General features: G+C 34.1%; 1 protein-coding gene across 1 annotated transcript in view; it reads left to right on the top strand.

The window, feature by feature from the left end:
- Window positions 1-18,768, top strand: part of LOC150109271 (uncharacterized) — a 226,877-nt gene that overhangs the window by 36,593 nt on the left and 171,516 nt on the right. Inside the window, exon 2 of the mRNA XM_090402004.1 lies at window positions 8,061-8,197. Within this exon, the coding sequence (XP_090258130.1) occupies window positions 8,061-8,197 (137 nt within the window). The remainder of the gene's footprint in view (window positions 1-8,060; window positions 8,198-18,768) is intronic.

Genomic DNA, 18,768 nt, shown 5'->3' on the forward strand with positions numbered 1-18,768 from the left:
ACAATATCAGGACGTTCTTCACCACACTTCCTAAAATCCATTCTCTAATCAGCCATCCAAAGCCTACTCACAACCTAAAATATGCAGGTGTATATAAATTATGGTGCGATTGCAATATCCCTTATTTTGGACAAACTAACAAATCTATTGAACAACGTATAGAAGAGCATAAGAGAGACATTTCTTACAAAAGATCTCATGCAATTGCGTTATCCAGTCATGTTCTTTTTTCAAATAATCCTAATGATGATCAACAAAGCCACTCCGTTTGCTGGGATAGATCAGAAAATATTTTTTGCTGTGATGATGAGTTTGAAAGAAAAATTGTAGAATCAAGGGAAATCCTGCTGAAAACCCTGTCCACTTAAACAACAATTTGAGTTATAACATCCCAGATAGCCATGCTGCAGTTATTCAATATTGGCGTTCACGTGAGCCTGCACGCACACTTGCAATAAACAATGGCACGCCTGTTAGAACAACTTGAAAAAATATATTTTTTATGTATCAATTATGTGTGGCAATTTTTACCTGTAATTTCCAGTTTTTTTAGATACTTCAATGTTTATTACTATTCTTTTCCCTTATGAATACCTGAGGAAGGCTGTTATAAGCTGAAACTAGTTGTATTATTCTCATTAAAATCTTTATAAGTTATCTCGGTTTTTAAGTCATTAAATTTGTTTTAAAATTTATATATATATATATGTATGTAATACTAGATTTGGAATATGGATATGTTGCTTAAGGTCATCTGAGAAACTTCAGCACAGTCAGATGGTCAGGGTTGTGAATAGTAATTTCCTCATTAGATTTTATATGGAATTTTCAGTAACAGGTGGGTTAGCATTTCTATAAGGCAGGGTTTCCCAAATTGTGTTCCACGGAAAGTGAATAAGTTTTCCGTGGTGTCAGTGACCAAGCCGTGTATTTTTAAACATGGAAGTAATTCGGGAAAGGGAATACTGCTGTTTATGACTGGTCATAAAAATTGCCTGCAAGCTGATTACAACAATGGGCGGCATATCCTCTGTTTTCAAAACTGAACGAAATAACATCTGTATTGCAAATGTTAGTGACCAATCAGCAAGGAAGGATAAAGAAAATTTTTCCACTGAAATTGAAGATCAAGGTAGTCTGTATCCGGTTCTCAAATCTAGTAATACTGAATACTTTCTTTGCAAGTTCGTATTGTAGGGTGAAAGTGCTTGTTTCGAAACCGTAGTGCCATGATTTTTTAAAAGTAATAGGCCTACAGATTTAAATTTTAATATGAATAAGAGAAAGGGACTTTGTTTAATTTTGGTGTTAAGAAATCTCTTATTGAAGGTGTTTGTGACACAACAGGTAGTGATTCATCCACCTCCAGCCTACAAAGCGATCTCCAGGATGTACAAAAGGAGTGGAAAACTACCAGCATCTAGGAGAAAAAGTCTGCATTCACTCATAAGTACTTATAATATTATAAATTTATAATATTTTTAAATAATAAAAATATTTTAAATATTTTTATTATAAACTTATAATATTATAAATTTTTGGTGATCAGAATGGGATATGTCAATGAAAATCAGTACAAATTAATTTAATGATGTTGGCCTGAGGAAACTACAATATGCTACAAGATTTCATTAGTCCAGTGATTGATAACTGATTTAAATGTAATTTTATATTTGTTAACATGCTACACCGTATTGCCAGCACAGGTTGGTCAATTGGTAGAGCCTCTGCTACTGATGGCTTGCAAAAAGTTAAGCAAGTTTGAGCATGGTTAGTAATTGGAAGGGAAATCAATTGTTCGATGCTGTTGGCACACTCTCCCTCAATAAGTCTTTTGACTCCCTGGAGGTGTCACCTAATAATAAGTATACATCAGTGTACTAATACTCTTTATGATTATGCCATAATTAATTATTAATACATTACAAAATAACCAAGGTGTTCCGTGAAAATTTCAGGATTTGTGAAGTGTTCTGTTGTAGGAAAAATCTGCAGAATGCTGCTATAAGGAGACAGCATTCAGGCCTTAGTTTGTTTGGCCGTTATTCCAAACACCAGTGTTTCTCAGACACTTTTATAGATCACAATATTTAATTTATAGTCATGTTGCTTAAAATCACTTGACAATTTCAGCACACTTAGGCAACCGCAAATCTATAAAGGAAAGAGAAGAAAGTAAAATATTGTAAAAATCATTACCCATTGCATTGTTTATCTGATTTCGACCAGTTATTCCTCGATCATTTTTGCCTTCTTCCACAGTCAACAGGCTCTTAAGCACTCATCCTAAGATTATCTAAGAAATCCTAAGATTTCCTACCTTATTCCTGGATAGGGTGATTGGTGCTATGCATTTAGTATGTCTTGTCTGTGAATTACTTGTGTATTCTCCTGGCTGGTTTTCTTAATATGCAATGAAATACCTGAGTTTCTAGGAGGAAAATTCCTTCCACCACTGTATGAGACCGGCTAACTCTCCTTCACTTGAAAAGCCGTGATAAAGGTATACACTTCATATCCTACACCAGATTCGAATCCCAGTCTTTCCAACCGAAGGATATCGTTGAAATCAAGTGAGCTACAGAGGTTCGGTTCCCCTCATTATTTTACCTATTTCAGAAAAATTATCTCTCTCTCACAAAAGAAAAAAAAAATCAAATACTGGGAAAAGATGATAACTTCATGTTTTTTCACCAATCACTGATTATTGTTATATGGTGCAGGGTGATATTATAGAGACAAGTTGGTAAGAGGTTGTTATAGAATTATGTTGAGGTTTTTTATAAAATGGTGGGAGATTGGGGGAAAACAAGATGTCATCCCTGGAATCTGTATAAGGGGTGTGTGAGCAAGGGAGTGAAAAGCAGGTTTCTTGCATGGAGAGTTTTTAATGATTGGAATGCATTGCCTAAGAACATGGTGGTTGCAGAGAATTTGAATGTGCTTAAGGCGTGGTATGATGAGCTGTGTGTGTATGACAAAAGGGCCCTCTTAGATGAGTCTGTGACTCCATGGGGTCTGATGATGATGATAGTAATAGTACAGTTCTAAATTGCAGCCAGCCTCATGCTTTTTTATTGCTTGGTTTACTTTGTTATATATGATATATTTTGCAGTGTATGTTACCATTATCTTTTTTTATCTCATCATAATATTTTCATTTCAGCGTAATTGGAATTTTCCTAAGGAGTAATGCTTATATATAAGATGAGTGCTTGGGATCCTCAGTAGTATTTCATAATTTGTCATAGAAGCATGAAATTAATAATAACTAGGGATGCTTTACTTGATGGATACCTGGGAAGAATTGAAGAAGGCAAAGGGACAAGAACAAAGGACAGTATATGAAAGTGAGGGGTAGGCAATGAAGAATGATGAATTAAGTGCATATACAAGTCAGGAGTGTAAGTGACAAAAATGAATTTAAAGTGTAGTTTGATAGACATTGTGTCACTTGTATGAACGTTTGCAATGTCTTTTGATTCTATGGAGATCTTGCCCATGCATATTCTTGGTGTATATTAAAAATTCTATTTATGAGTATGAAATTAGTGCAGGTTGTGAATTAGTGAATAACCGAACAATTAAGAAATCTCATACAAAATAGTTTGATGCTTTATGAAAAATTTTGGTGAACCTCCCAAAATACTTAATGTTATTTATGGATCCTCTACCATTATCACTAATAATTATACAGCATTTTCCTACTTCTATTGGGTGGACCACATATTTTATGGCCGTTTCATATGTTAATATGAAATAGCTTTTGATTGTGTCTTGAAATATGGGTGGTCCTGTGTATAAAAAGACTTCTGTCATTGAAATAGGTCTATGGAATGAACCTTGTGAGAACAGGTTGAAGATTTGTGGGTTGCAGAAATTGGTTGATAGTTGGAAAAGGGGAGATATGATTGAGACATTCAAATTGCTGAAGGGTTTCTATAGGATTAATTCAGAGGATATTTTTGAGATCAGGACTGGTGGTGGGAGAACTAGGGGACATCTATGGAAGCTGGGCAAGAGCGTGGTTAGCAAGGGTGTTAGAGCTGGATTCTTTACTTTTAGAGTGGTAAATGAGTGGAATAAGCTGCGAGAGTCTGTTGTGGGTGCTATGACAGTGAGTTCAAGGCAAGGTATGATAGATGCTGTGAGAATGTCGAATAGTTGTGTGGACATGTTTAGGGCCTCCTCCCTTGATGAGTCTAAGGACTCCCTGGAGTCGCCCGTAATAATAATAGCTCTCTGAACTTATGAACTTAATTTGTTCTTGACCGCTGTTCGTATCTCAAAGCAAAATATATATCTCAACCCAATTTTGCATTATACAGGGTGTTCGGGATAAATTTGACATATTTATAATTAATTATATTTTTCCGTAAGTTACATGTATTAACACACACTTCTCTTCATTTAAAAGTTTGGACCCTTCTTCATTCATATACAAGATGTCAGAAAGGATGGATAGCTGGAACCCACCTGAATCATGGAAGAGAATAACTTGTATCATGATGATTCGTGCCCGCCATCAAAATAAGGATATTACGACTGCTGCCCAATGCTCCCTGAATACAGTAAAAACAATCAGGCATGAACTAGAGACTTGCAATGGTGACTACGAGGATGTAGCAAGAAGAAAGATCCCTAGCAGACGATCTGATTGCGTTCGTACAGCAGAATTCCTCGCAAATCTGCAGGAACAGGTGTTGAAGAACCCTGGCATTGGAATTCGGGCTTTGTTCGTGGAGTTGCTAACTGTAGTCAAGCCCTGGATAACAAGGGTAGCCAATGGTAGGCCGTATGTATGGCAGCAGGATTCGGCCCCTTGCCACACCTCTGGGAAAAGTCAAAAATGGTTGTCTGAAAATTTCTACGACTTCACCAGTCCAAATGTTTGGCCTCCAAACTCCCCAGACCTTAACCCCATGGATTATTTTGTATGGGGCGCAGTTGAAAAAGACACCAATCGCACTTCCAGTAATACAAAAGCCCAGTTAATGGATAAAATTAAAACAGTTTTTGCGGCCCTTCCCAGGGAGACTGTAGCATCAGCTTGTTCGAGGTTCCGAAGCAGAATTGAAGCTGTGATCGATGCTAATGGTGGTTATTTTGAGTAAATCTTGTTGATAGTATTGTAATTAACTCTGCCTGTAATGTTTTTTTGTCAATTCATTAAATTTAATAGATACAAAGAAGATTTTCTTTTTCCTTACGAAACTGTCAAATTTATCCCGAACACCCTGTATCTTATGGGAAATCGATTAATCCATTCCCAGATTCAAAAATTAAAAAAAAAAACTATTCTTAACTAAATGAAAAAAATGCAAAGGAATGGAGGAGTGAGAAGGAGCATTTTTACACTATAAATATGCATTTTGTACCATTACATATTAATTTTTATTTATGAAATCTTTGGTTTTACATGATTAGTATGAAAATCATCTTCCATTAAATTGTAAAAAAAAATCAATTTTCTTGTGGCTGGTTTCGTGGTTCAGGAGTTTTCAATTTGTTGTCATCTTTTTGTTTCTTAGGTGAGGAAGGTTTAAAAAGCCTGTCCAACATTGAATCTGTCATTTCCTTAACATCCTTTTAAAGTGATTAATGACATTGTAATTGAAAATATCGGTGCCTCTAGAAACAACACCTTGATTTGCATGCCACTTGTTAACCAATTCTTGCAATTTGCCCCAGTGCTGGAAGATTTTTTTTCCGTTACTTGTTGGAATTGCTCCCTTTTTGTTGCTGTCTTCTTTGTCCTCTGAAGACATTTTGCTTTTCCTCCTCATCCCTTTCTTTTTCCTATTCTCTTAACTCTTGTAGCTCATCAGTGGTCAGCTCAACGTTGTGCTCCTCTGTCTGTTTCATCAACTTCCAAATGCATGGTCTTGCCCAGGGAGACAACTGTATCTACAATGTCAATTTCGCTTTCAGGTCCTTCCAGTACAGTTCCTCAGACATAGTCGGACTATAATTTTTTACAGGCTGATTTTAGGGTTCTCACGGAAACATCTTCCCATGCCTGACTAATAAGACACACACAATGAAGAATATTGAAGTGGTTCTTCCAGAATTCCCTGAGGGTTAATTCTGTGCTGGTGATAACTTGGAAACATCTTTGGAAAAGAGCTTTGGTATAAAGGTTTTTGAAGTTGGAAATAACACATTGGTCATAGGAGTGGTGTGGTATTAGGAGGCAAGAACTTAATTTTGATGAAATTAAACTCTTTATCCAAATCTTCTTTCAACTGTGGTGGATGTGCTGGTGCATTGTCCATTATAAGAACTTTCTCAAGCACACCCTTTTCTTGTAGATACTGTTTCATGTGGGAGCGAAGACCTCTGTCATCCACTCACAGAAGAATTGCCTGAATACCCAGACTCTGCTGTTACCTCTCCACATAACACTGAGTTTGTGCCTGCTAACTTTCTGCTTTTTAAAGACTCTAGGATTTTCAGAATGGTAAACCTACAGAGGTTTTATCTTCAGGTCACCACTGGCATTGGCACAAAAAAAAGCAAAGTTCATCTGTCTTTCATTGGCTTGTGTCCTGGCAATGCCATTTTCTCCTTAGTGATGAACGTTCTCTTAGGCATTTTCTTCCAGATAAGCCCAGTTTCATCGCAGTTGAAAACTTGTTCTGGTCTGTAACCTTCTGACTCCATCAGTTTCTGAAATTCCTTCACAAACCTTTCAGCGGCTTCTTTGCAGCACTAGCACCTTCTCCATGTCTAACAACACTATGGATACCGATTCTATTCTTGAATTTTTCCAACCATCCTTTGCTAGCTTTAAACTCTTCCCGATGTCTTTGCTACTATTAGCGGATGGCAAGTTCTGTGAAAGACTTTTTTAAATAGTTTCAGCTTATAAACAGATCATGTTTTGAGATACACTATCTCCTTTCAGTTGCATGTCATTAATCCAGATGAGTAGTAAACTTTCCATTTCTTACATAACTTTATTTCTTTGAGATAACATGATAGATACTCCTTTGGCCACATCCAGTTCCTTATAAAAATCTGCGTTTTTCACAGTTGTAGCTATGGTGGATTTGGACAAGTCATACTGCTTGCACAGATCACTTTGCCTGACTCCTTTCTCATATTTTTCCAGAATCACTTTCTTAATTTCTATTGTTGGTCCCATGTTGAAAATAATATGCTGATCAGTGAAATGACGCTTATCTGGGAGATTATTCAGAAAATAAATGTTAAGCTACAATAAAACACGTGACTTATAAAAAGAAAGAAATACATACAGTACACATAATAAATACGAACCTAAAAAAATCTTCACAAAGTGTATTGTTTGTTTACATAAATACCGAAATAGATGCAAAAAAAAAGTAAATACATGCAGCATTCGTCGTATTTCAGATAAATAAGACGTAGTAACAACAATTGTTATACTAAAGACAGTTCAGCGCTCGCTCAACTAAACGTGCATAAAAAAAATTTTAAAAAAAAGTGTAATGTAAAACATGCTTTTTTTCATTTGAAAAGAAAGCATCACAGCTCGTATCTCAGGTCTAGGTTCGCATCTAGAGGTCAAAATGGGATATGAAAAAAAGTTTGTTAGTTGAGGTACCACTGTATATGTGTGTGTGTGTAGGTAGAGAGAGAGAGAGAGAGAAACTGATCTGGGTAGGGACTCTCACCATAATACATAGCGAGAGTACATTATACACACTTAAAAAAGGTATTGTGCATTATTGGATACAAAAAGAGTAACTTGTTGTGAAAGTCAATTGCTGTATATAACACAAGCAATGATCTAGTTGTGAAGATATTTCATGTTGAAACGAGGGTGAAAACAGGAATATAATTGTAAAGTAGATCTGCCTGCATGAGATTTAACTGTAAACAGTATTTTACAGTTAGTAATTTAAATTTCTCGATGAAGAGAAGCAACAAAGCTAAGTATATATTATAGTCTTTGAAGTGCTGGCGGGTGGAGTTTGAACAAAAGGTTGTATATAAAAATTTGTAGTTTTAATAATTTTTACATCTAGCATCTTCACTTAAAGCAGCTGTTTACATTCTTCTGTTTAAATTTCCAGATTCTGTCGCAACTAGAAAACCAGACGTATTGTAAATTTGAAGATAGAGTATCATTACTTATTGCAGTATGGTTGTCACTTGGTCCCAAAGCTGGCAGTTTGCCAAATATTTCGGATGTCTTTCACTTTTTATACAGGTAAATTCCAAATATCCTTTAGTTCATTTAAAATGAATTTATTAAGCGGTTGCTAGATTTATTTTTCTAAGTATAAGTTATCATTATCTAATAATAAGCATTTAAGGATAATGTTGCTTTTAGATTAATACTGATTGGATTAATTTCCATGGCACTGATATTTGATGATTTGCAGTAATTTTGTTTTACTAATATCAACCTAGCTTGATTTAGGAAATCTTTTAAAATAAAAATTGTTGGGTTCTAAATTTTTCAAAATAATAATTAAAAACAAGTTTGGAACTGATCAGAGTTAATTATAAAACCCCGCATTCTTGTTTGGGGATTCATGATGACAGTAATTGCACCTAAAAAGTTATGTACTCGAGAGAGTTTGTATCATGCATAATTGTATTTTGAATAATTTGTCCATGTGGGCCATTTTACACTAAAATGGAGATAATGTAAGAAATCTTTGTGGAAATTCTAGGTGCCAAATTTTAATCAATTCCATTGGTCAGCATAAATCTTTCCATCATTTAGCATAATTCTCACAGTTTGATTTAAACCAAAATTGAAATTACTGGACAGTTTTATGTGACTCCCACTCACAAAAGGTTATTTATGGGATAAGGTTTTTAATTTTTTTTTTTAAATTTATTTTTAGTTTTTTACATAATATGAAAATACTACTCTAGAATCCAAACAAACCACTTTCAAACCACTTCCTTCTAATAAGTGGAGTAGTTATTTAACACTGTGCATTGAAATTCCTCTCCCAAAGTCTTTTGCAAACATCTTTGCCCATATCCATGAAAAGATTTGAATCTTTATCTTGTGGGTACATTAGACGCTCAGTGTTACTGCCATAATTAATGTTATTGAAATTCAGCCAGTCAAAAGTTTTTATGTACATAAACTCTTCTGTTCTGGCTAAATTTTAATAACTTTAGGAACAATACCCACACAACGGATGCAAATTTAACAGGTGTTTTCTAGTGCCTTTTGCAAAAAAAAAAAAAAAAAAAAAAAAAAAAATGTCTGGGTTAATATTTTTAAAATTATGCACTTTTGTTTGAAATATGAGAGTTATTATGCTTGTTCAGGTGCTTCGAGGCCAAAAATAATTTCAGGAAAAGTGATTTATATTTATTCTCGTATAGGAATGATGGTTTCATTTATATCCTTTTTTGAGCGCCAGTGGTCTAATCTTTAATGAGCATTTTATAATTCTTCATAATCTGAAAACCATGTGATCTCTGAAGAATATATTGATTATTGTATTAATCCTATTGACTTCTGGCTTTTCTCCATTAATTTTACTTTGAAAACTTGTCTACAAAGTGAAATTAACATTTCTGATAATTGCCATGACACAATTGATTTCATTATTTATTTATAATGCTTTGTTTTCTTTCATTTTTCTGATATTTGCAGAATTGAACAATTCTTAACTGGGAAAAAAAAATTAATTATTTAGTATGCAACACATTTAATTAAATTTTTTTTTTAAAAAAAACAAGGTTTTGTTTTTTAAATTTAATGAATATGTATTATTACATTACTCAAATACATCCCACAAGAATTCCTGATCTGAATGAAAAGGCAGATATAAATTTTAGTCTAAGCATTAATGGTTTTATGCATATGCACTCTGCAGTAAATCTACTTGAAGTTTAAAATCCAGAAAAAAACTTAGCATGCTAACTTACATCTAATTTTGATAATTCTTGAAGCATTTTACAGTGAGATAATCTAAAAAATTTCTCTGACAGTTGATAAGCATTTAACTAACAAGAAATCTCAGTGCATTACCCATCTTGTTTGTCAATTAAATAAAACTCAAAGCCAAATGCAACAAGCACTTGTTTGAGTAATCTGAACATAAAATGTTTCACAAATTGTCAATATAACAGTAAGATTTTCTTGTGATTCCAGTGTTTGGTGATATTAAATCTCTGTAGTGCAATTGGAAAAACGACAGTGCATTTTGCCCTTCAGTTGGAAAAGGTCTGACGATTCTTGTCATGACTAGAGTAATCTTTCTATGGGTTTTTTTTCAATTGAAGGTGAGTTAGCTGATCTCATATGGATGAGTGGGATGCTTCCTCCTGGAAACCTGGATTTTATTCATACTGGACAGGAAAATCATCTTGAGAATACATTAAATTTGCAGTCAAAATATACTAGTGGTGGGTGGTAGACAATAGATAGCATTGTGTGTAGATGATGGTAGTAGCAGTTCTGTGTAGTTGGATTAAATGGCAGAAACAGAGTTGTAGATTAGAGTGCCCTCCCTTGATGAGTCTTTGGACTCCTTGGAGGTGTCACGTAATAATAATAATATTCCAAATGCTTATTTTTGGTTTAGGTGATGAGTAGATAATTTCTGCATCATTCCTATGGAGGGATGCTATTTCACTGTCACAATTAATTAGAGGAAACTGGAAGGTTTATATAAGGTGAAATATTATTTAACTTATTTAAATAGTATTCCATAAGAATACTAAGCTTTTTATATTTATAAGTTTTTTTTTTTTTCGGAGAGTGCAAAGTACAGGGAGGCATCAGTTTGCACAACTTAGATTCCCTGGAGGTAACTAATATAAATAAAAGCACTGTAAAAATAAATAAATAAAACATATGCACACAATGGGCATGGGATATGTTTTCAGCCTGCAAAAGTTTCTCCCTGAAATACTTTTCTGTCCTATGGAACACTATATTCTAGCCTCTGTTCTTGTTATAACTTAAATTTTTTTCTCCTTCACCTTATGGATTTTTTTTTTTTTTTTTTTTCACCATGTTCACTGGGCTTTCACTACTTATTTTATTTAATGAATACACCTTATACACAATTTATTATTATTATTTTTATGTGATTCCTGCCCATTAAAGGTTGTAAACTTATTGTATATCAGTGTACTGTGGGTTAGTTAATTATTTTTCCTCCCATTTATGCACGTGTGTGTGTCATACATACACAAACATGGAACTTAATCAGGCCTCTAATAAGTGTGTGTGTGTGTGGGAGGGGGGGGATCTGTGGTGTCACACCAGGCAGTAAAGTTTAATTTGCTTATGTTAATGCAAATAAAAATCACAGCTGTAACAACTATTCAACTCGTTTGCATGGTTAAATGAGAGCTGGCAGGCAGGCAATGCCTGCCAGCTCTCATTTAACCATCTACCTACCACATAGAGAAACCCCAAATGTGCTTTGGGGTTTGGGGATCTGATCAGTAAGTCAGGTGACTAAGGGATGAAAGAAGAAAAAAAGTGAAAAATTTCCCAAATGTTTAATGAATTTATGCAGAATTTTTCAGTTTTTCCTTAAGAAAAAATTCCTGTATTTTTTCATTTTTTATAATTTTTTTTCTCTTTACACCTGAGCCAGTGTTATTCTGGAGCAATGTAAATAGAAGCATTGCAAACTGAGTGTTCTTTCTGATGTACTGTTACCCCCCCCCCATCACTACCACCAACTTGCCAGGACGTATATATATGTCCAGATAAATCTGGATACTATTTTGTAACACCTATTGAATAATATGGATAAGAAGTGCAAGTTGGTCTCACTATTTCATCCACCTCAGCTGGTAGAGAGGTTAATAGTGTACATTCAGTCAGTGGCTTGTATTTCTTCACTGGCCTCTTTTCATTCATTGCTGCATGTAGGCCTCCCTCATAAATTTTTAGTTGTCTCTGTTCTTAGCTAATATTCATCTTATGTCAAACTTTTGTAGAGTATCCCTCCATCTTGTTCTTTGGTGACCTTTTCATCCCTTCTTATGGCATTCATTCAGTGCTTAATATTGTCCACCTTTCATCTGCTTGCATGGTCATCCAATCATCATTTATGTGCTTTACAATATTTTACAGTATCCTTTAGAATCCAGTCATCTTTCTAATTCTGTTATTTATAATTGTATTAGTACAGTCATACCCCGACTTACGCGAATCCGGAGTTACGCGGTTTCTTATATGTACGTATTCCCGTCCTTCTTCATGCCTCACCACTAGTCGTATCTTTCAGGTGCTGGCTGCATTCGCCAGTGTCGCACATGCTGTAGATAAGCACTGACGTGTTTCATGCGGTCTCCATTCATACACAATTTTTATAGTCTGCAAACCTTGCGATTGTTTAATGTTATGTTCTTGATAAAAATTTTATCACATAAAAAATAATAATGTCATCCAAAAGAAGCAAGTCCGATTCTTCTACCCCTAGCAAGAAAAGAAAAACATTGACTTTGGAAACAAAACTCAACATTATTAAGGATTTTGAAGGCGGAATGAAAATTTGTGAGCTAGCAAAGAAGTTCGATCTACAGGAATCCACAGTAAGAATAATCATAAAAGAAAGGTTTACAGATTTTGGAGGACATAGATTCTAACGAGGAACAAATTGTAGCCACAAGGCAAGGAATAAAAAATCATTAGCTTGCTATGAAGAAATTTTGTGTGACAAGAAAAAGACATGCCGTCAGACGAATCTATTAGATTTTATGAAACCATCGACATCGAAATAACTTTCTTTTTTTTATGTACGAAAAACTACAATTATGATTATATTTCTTAAAAAAATAGGTGTTTTTGTAAACCTTTGGTACAAATTGTATGTTTGTATATATAAATTACGTGCAAAATTATATCCCGAGTTACACGAATTCGACTTGCGAGTTTTTTGTTGGTCCTACCTACCACATAACTTCGGGGTTTTATTGTATTTCTCTTTTTTGTTCCATGGATCATTCTTTTCTCTAAGGATCTTTGGGGGGCTATTCACAACCTGTTTTTTATTGCACCCGTCTCACTTTTATAGGTAAAACACTGAAATAATGTACATAGTTTTCTTTTTAATCGTATAGGTAAACTGACAATCTTTATGTTGCTAAAATGCTTTATTATTACTATTTCATTACTATTTCATTCACCTTGAAGTGGATCCAGGGACTCATTGCAGGAGGACATTCAACACAAACCAATATTTACATTATTTAATCTCCTATGGACACAAAATGCCACTATCCACCATTTACACAACATTATCTACCACCCACTAATAGCATTTTTTGTCTGTAAATTGCATCTGCTGTTAAGCATTTCTTTGGTATGTGGGATGGAAAACATGAGTTACTGGTAAAAAAAAAAAAAAATCTCCTTCCATATGAGCTAACTTGCCTTCACTTGAAAAAAGCCCAAATAAAGATTCCCCTTGTCACAATGAAAATAGAACTTTAGGTCTTTTCCAACTGATGTGCAATGTTCTGTCGTTCTCCCAGTTGCACTCAAATATGCAACTGGGAGAACTTAGTTTTTTTTTTTTTTAGTGGAGTCTCTTAGTTTTCTAGTGTGATTTTTCTATTATCTTTATTTTCTTTATAGTGTGATATTTTGCTGAAGGCAGCATCATTCTGAAACTCCCATGATCGATTCCAAGAAAAGTAAACAAAATGGCCACAACAACCCTCATTTTTTTTTACTTATTTTTATTTATTTTATTTATTTCATTTTTTTACTATTATTATTTTTATTTTTTATTTTTTGTTATCCCCAAAAATTCTCACTTTTACACTTGATTATAATTTAATCCTAAACAGATCTTTATGTTAGCCTGCCCCCATGCTCAGGTTTAATCAACCTCTTAGGTTCATTATTTACTTAAAGCCTATGGTACTATACTCTTAAATAATGCCACCAGAGCATATGTTAACCAGGCTAACAAGCACACCAATATCTCTATCACTTCAGAGAAGTGTTTTCCCCAAGCCTCTGATATACACCTAATAACCAATGTTAATGCAGAGGTATGGGAATGAAAATAATTATTCAAAATTCCCAAATAACCAACTTCTGAGCAACTCTCTAGATGGAGAGAAGAAAAGCTAGTTATCATTATCCCTTAACCAAAATTAATGATTAAATAATTATTAAATAAATTTAATTAAATAATTAAAAAATTAATAAAAAATCAAAATAAAAACTAAATATATAAAAATAAATTAAAATAACTTAAAATAAAATTATATAACATAGGCAAAAACATTAACAGTAAGGAAAAACACCAAACAAATTAAAAAAGACAAAACTGTCTAGTCCACTGAGTTGCCAGAATCCACTTTTGGGAAACTGTCCCCCAAAACTGGAGAGAGTCCCTTAAAAGTAAAATCAAATAGGAAAATCTTATATGATCTATAATTATTCAACCCCCCAGTCTCCTTCAGGACAGACCACTCACTTCATCTTTCCTGTCTTCTTCTCTCTTAAGGCCATAGCTTCATAAGAGACTGTCAACCCTGCCACAGGAACAAAAGACCTGTTCCTGTAAGAGTTGATTACAACCTGAAAAACATGCAGACAATGTCAGTACTCAAGAAACAAGATGGCAACCAATTAAGGTACAAGTGATAGCTAGAGTGGTGGAAAGATACTGAAACCACTCTAATTATGACTGTAATGAATACAACCTTCTCTGGTTTTGGTGGATGAAAGTCCAATACCACTAGCAAGAAGGCACTAAATACATAATTAGTAAAACAAAGATCTGGTATTCAAACAAGTGTGATATTTTGCTGGGATGGTATCTGTTTCTATTAATTGGGTAATAATGTGGATATGATCTCTTGGTAGAAAGAAAACCTTGCTTTGAAGTCTTCTTGTTCGTATGGTAGCATATCATTCAAAAATCTTGATTGTTTAAAAGAATGGATATTTAAATTTTTTAAAGTTTTGATAATAATGGGGTCACTTAAGGGACAAAGCCAAATAACCAAATCTTGTTAAAGCCAGTAATTTTTGATTAGCCAATGTCAAACCATCCTTCATTTCTAATTCTTCAGTCATTAGTACATATATCAATTGCCTTGGGCTCACAATTACCTTGTACAGAGTAATTTTTTTAAATTATTGGTTCTGTTTATATATTGCCAATTCTGTGGCATGTTTATAGCATAACTATTTTGTATGTTTACTTCACGTATCATGCCTATTCATTGAGATAGTGCCAGTTCATTCCAAGTTTCGTTTTTGTAGTCATTACTAACTGTTAGGTTTTGTGTAATTGTCTTGCTGATTGTAACTGATTTTTTAATAATGGAATGTGCTCAATAAGATAGATATGCAGCCTTCATAAAAATATTTAAACAGCACTCAGGTATAACACAAAACAACCAGCTATTCATTACACTGTTTTATTCATTTAATTACTTATTTATATTAGTGATCTATATATTTTTATGGCTAACTATTTTAAAAAATCACTCACTAGAATGAAATAATTTAGTTACCGATTTAAAACATTTTACAAAGTTACTTTTAATAGCATACTACACTACTTCCATGTACTATGTATACTATGTTACAAATTTTTGACTTCAAAATTTGTCATCTGCTATAGTACGCCCACAGATTCGAGACTCTTTGACACTTCTGCACATGTCACAAAAAAGGAGAATCCATTCCGATAATAGGGTAATCAATCCGTCTTCTGGGATGAGTTGTTTATTATTACACGTCGGAAAATTAACTTCTTTTATGATCATTGTAGTTTTTTAAAGTGGTAACTATTTTGCTTGTGTAACAGTTGGGGAATTTTATCAATAAAGCACGTGATTTCGCATGTTGGTGACCAATTCGTATGTCCTTCATTTCTTTCTTCCTTTCAATGATAATGTTAATTAAATCTCATTCTGAAGAATTGAGTGATTCCGACCTGCTAATTTTAGATGCACAGCAGGAAGATCCTGAAGAATATGAAGAAAATTTAATCACTGATAGTCCGCCAAAAGAGATTTCACAGAAACAATTTGAAAATATTTTTCGTACAGTCGAAGTTTTTAAGCGGCAATGCTTGAAGGCTGACCCTGATGAAGAGAGAAGCAATAAAATTTGCAGAAGAGTAGAAGAGCAATGGGGGCCATACCATCGGTTGTATGAAAAAAAAGAAACAAAATGCCTGCCAAGCTACGTTAGCTCAGTTCTTTGTTAAGAAGTAGAATAATAAAATTTATATTCTGAATATGTTTTATTGTCTTTCAGCTTCATGGTTTTCCTTTAACTATGCCCTGAGACATACCTTAATTCTCTTATAAAAAAAATTAAGGTTCAAAAAAGAAATTTGAGGAACAAATTATACCTTTTCCCATAGGTTATTATATTCAATTAGTGTGTTTTTGATTAATGCACCTGTTTTAAAGAATGCATTAGACGCGCTAATCGAAACATTGCTGTAATTCGCTTATTTTGTATGTATGGAATATGTAAAATTGGAACCAGTAATAGTGGCCATAAAAACTTGGAAAGATGAGAAAGGAGTATTGCAGATTTTGTTTTTTATTTTCCCAAAATGTATAATTTCTTATATTGATTCCAGAAATGTAATAGAAATGCTTTTCTAATGTGTACTGAGTTGCTGCAGTTTAATGACATCACCATCAATTTCCACCCGCCGTTTTCAATCAGAATTCAGAAAAACCATTAGTGTAGTTAAATATGTATGTAGATCTAATGTTTTATTTTATTTTGTGTTTTGTGTTGATTTTGAATGTTTTTATCAACATTTTATCATAGTCCAGAAGAAATTGACTTTTTTTTTTTACATAGAAGTGATGCAAACTGTACTGTTAGAACTGTAACCATTTGTGTAAATGATTATGTATCATTAGTAAATAAATGATAAAAATGGTCATGTGTAACTGATAAAAGTATGAGTTTATTTTCTTCATGCCTCATAGACTAATAACTACACTCAGGGTTTGGCAAATTGCCCATGGCAAGTAGCTGTAGACTAGACAAAATATAATATTTTTTATTTAATAAAAATTAAAACAAAATCTTAACTTTAAAGAACACAGATGCAGCACCAGTGATCAGTTTATGGAACTTACTGACTTATTAAGACATTAAAAAAAAAAAAAATGTGAGGGTCTTGGGTGTACATTTTTTGTGCTGAGTAGGAGTTTGCATAATTTGTTGAGCCTGACTACACTAATATATATAAAGTAGTCCAACATATTGGCTTCAGTATTGGTAGTTAAACAGGATAAAAATTACCTTTGTTAATACATGCAATTTTTAAACTTTTTAACTTGTAAATTGATCAGGTGCATGAGCAAACATGAGATTGATATATCAGACAACTATGGTTGACTATCTGATTAGTGATATATTTTCCTGACTTGTGAGCCAGCACAAAATTTTTCAAACCCTTGTGTGTGTGCATCTTTCAGTGATTTTTGTACAGATTTGAGACTGAGGAACTACGTTGAACTTTCTTGACTTGCCTTGACTTGACTTTCTTGAATCCACACTGACTTGCCTAAAGGATGCTTGCACATATTAACTTCGTGACAATATTATAGTTCTGATTTCCCTAATTCTGCTCATCCATTCTTTTACTGATCTACATTTTCTCCAGACACAAACTCCTAGTCCTTTTAGTGAAAGATTCATCTTAAAACTGCAGTTCTTTGCATTTGATTCATTTACTATGCCATCTCTTCTCAATTTGCACAGATCATACATATCTCTCCCTCTTCTTTTTGCTTCTTCCAGTTATCTTTCATATCACTTATCACCTTTCAAATCTGCCCTGTGAATTCTTTCACTTTGTAACAATTACTCAATTCTTTGTAACATTATTCATATCTTTAATCCTCATTTCAAGCAAGCACAATTTTATTATCACACCATTAATCATTTAATATTTGTATAGCACTGTCTCCTTGTTATTCTTTCCTTGTATTTTATTTATTTATTTATGTGAGTCTGTGTAGCACATCGTGAGAGCCTATCGTTGTTCTACTGGACACTTCTTAACACCACAACTTACGCGGCAGAGGGTGATAAAATCAAAGTAACTTCTCCAACAGCAAACAACAGACACAGATATCCACTTTATAGATGAGAAGATTTTCACCATTGAAGTTGTTTAACTGCCAAAATGATCAATTATATTCCCATATTCCCTGGATGGTCACACAGCACGTGCTATAGTGCCCAGAATTCAGAGAGATCATCACTCTGCAGTTTTTTTGGGGGGAGGTGACAAATCAGAAGGTAATCTAAGTTACATTTTTGTGAGAAAGCGGTCAAAACCTCTGCCAAAGTGTATCAAAACACCGCGCTGAACCTGTAGTATGGCGCCCTGAATAACACCTTGTTTCGTGGCAGACAGTGGACCTTCCAACAGGACTCGGCCCCTGCACACAAAGTGAGGACCATATATCACCATCTGATTGGTCATCTGAAAGTCCCGATCTAAATCTGTTGGACTTCAAATTGTGATCAGAGCTTGAGAGAGCAGACTGCAAGAAACAACACCCCAGCATCGCCAGCCTGAAGGTAGAGTTGGAGTGAGTAGTGGCAGCATTTCCTTTGACTGTTGTGTTGTCTTCGATGCATGGCCTCATAGACTTCAGGGCATGCATGAAGGCAAAAGGGGGATTTCAAACATTGAGTGCTGCTATATGCACATTATACATGCGGTTTGTATAACCAAATCTGTTTAACCAAAATTGTTTGTATAATCAAATCACAACAAGCGACACCAAACTGGACAGAATTGTTCTGACTCTTCAGGGACAGACAGA

Source organism: Typopeltis vanoorti, chromosome 2, assembly GCF_054136105.1.
Source record: "Typopeltis vanoorti isolate ZY-2024b chromosome 2, IOZ_Tvanoo_1.0, whole genome shotgun sequence".
Classification (NCBI taxonomy): domain Eukaryota; kingdom Metazoa; phylum Arthropoda; class Arachnida; order Uropygi; family Thelyphonidae; genus Typopeltis; species Typopeltis vanoorti.